Raw genomic sequence first — 2054 nt, 5'->3', positions numbered from 1 at the left:
GGTGACGTATTTATTATATCCAGCATAGCTTATATACAATGAACTTGTAGCTTATTCCTTGCCTAGGGTTTACAAGGCCGAGTTTGATCTGCAACACCACAAGAGAAATAGTCAACTTACTGTGTTTCAAACTAGATANAAATTAGGTTGGGGTATTAAACTGAAAACCTCACGAATTGAGATTGCATTAAGGAGTGATTTTGAGGGGTTTGTTGCTAGAGTTTCTTGTGCCTGTGTGCCACCCTCCCCTGTATCTCTTGCTCTCTCTCTTCCCCCATGATTCTTNTCCTTAAGCTAGAAAAACCTATGTGCCAGACCCTAGAGGACCAAGTTCAACTTGGTCTGCGGTTTCATTTCTGGAATAAGTGACTTCTGCATGAGCAATCTAAAGTTATATAATCTCACCAGCAGGTAGTAAGTTTCTGCTTTGTTGTTGTTGTTGTTCTGTTTTGTTTGTATTTTGTTTTTGTTTTTGAGTGACAGGGCTTCTTAGCCTAGACTGCTCTTGAATTCCATTTTCAGATAAAGGTGACCTTAAGCTTCTGGCCCTCTTGCCTCTACCTCCCAATCCTAGCGTTATAGACTTGTAGGCTCCCATGCCCACGTTCTATGGTGCCAGGCCTCAAACCCCGTGTTGCATGTTTAAATGCTCTACCAACTGAGCTCCATTCCCAGCCTCTCCCCCTCTTCAGTGGGTTTTTTCTCCCTCTCCTTTTGCCTACATGCAGGTGTATTGTTGGAAAGGTTTACTAGATCAGTCTCTGGCAGGAAGCTGTTGAGGATTTGTCCAAGGGCTTTTTGTTTTATTTTGGTTTTGAATCATAGAACTGGAACTTGTGTAGCAGAACTGGAACTGCAGCCTTAGCCTCTTTTTTTTTTTTTAAAGATTTATTTATTATTAATATATCTAAGTACACTGTAGGTGTCTTCAGATGCACCAGAAGAGGGCGTCAGACCTCATTACAGATGGTTGTGAGCCACTGTGTGGTTGCTGGGATTTGAATTCAGTACCTTCGGAAGAGCAGTCGGTGCTCTTAACCACTGAGCCATCTCTCCAGCCCAAGCCTTAGCCTCTTGAGTGATGGGATTAGAGACATGAACCACCCACCCAATAGTTTTGAAAAATATTATATGTGATAGGCTGTGGTGACATGCACCTCTAATCCTAGCCTTTGGGAGGCAATGGCAGGTGGATCTCTGTGAGTTCCAGGTCAGCAAGGGCAGCATGTCCTGAGATCCTGTCTCAAAGAAAAACAACAACAACAACAACAACAACAACTTGTCTGTCTGGACAAATTGATTAATCTCATGCTTGTTTATTTCATTTATACATCTAACAGTCCATAGGGAGTGGCTGGTAGGACAGATGGACATGATGGAGACACTCAGCCTCATTAAGTCTTAATGCTATGTATGCCCAAGACTGAGAGTAAAAGAGCATGCTCAGTCCATGTTGAACATTTAGGTATGCAGTCTTTGTAAAACCATGAGTGTGCATTTGCCCATATTTCTCTCTGTTTCTTTGCTTACAGATTATTGCCAATGCCAGAGATGCTGTAACTGGGGCGAAGGATGTAGTGACGACTACCATGGCTGGAGCCAAGGATTCTGTTGCCAGCACAGTCTCAGGGGTGGTGGATAAGACCAAAGGAGCAGTTACTGGCAGCGTGGAAAGGACCAAGTCTGTTGTCAATGGCAGCATCAATACAGTTTTAGGAATGGTGCAGCTCGTGAACAGTCGAGTAGATAATGCAATCACCAAGTCGGAGCTGCTGGTAGACCAGTACTTCCCTCTCACCCAGGAGGAGCTGGGTAATGGTGCCTTTATGCTTAACTTTGAATCCTTTAAAAAAAAAGTTTATTCATTTATTTAGAGACAGGTTTCACTGGGTATCTCTGGCTGGCCTGTTACTTGAAAAGTAGACTATGGGGCTGGTGAGATGGCTCAGCAGGTAAGAGCACCCGACTGCTCTTCTGAAGGTCCTGAGTTCAAATCCCAGCGACCACATGGTGGTTCACAACCATCTGTAGTGAGATCTGGCGCCCTCTTCTGG

The 2054-nt window shown here is 44.0% G+C and overlaps 1 protein-coding gene across 1 annotated transcript in view; it reads left to right on the top strand.

Annotated features, from left to right (window-relative positions):
• The window catches only part of LOC110323066 (perilipin-2), a 13119-nt gene that overhangs the window by 5894 nt on the left and 5171 nt on the right, over nt 1–2054 (top strand). Inside the window, exon 5 of the mRNA XM_021200116.2 lies at nt 1533–1812. Within this exon, the coding sequence (XP_021055775.1) occupies nt 1533–1812 (280 nt within the window). The remainder of the gene's footprint in view (nt 1–1532; nt 1813–2054) is intronic.

This window comes from Mus pahari, chromosome 6 (assembly GCF_900095145.1).
Source record: "Mus pahari chromosome 6, PAHARI_EIJ_v1.1, whole genome shotgun sequence".
Lineage (NCBI taxonomy): Eukaryota > Metazoa > Chordata > Mammalia > Rodentia > Muridae > Mus > Mus pahari.
This window is presented reverse-complemented; position numbering and strand designations above follow the sequence as displayed.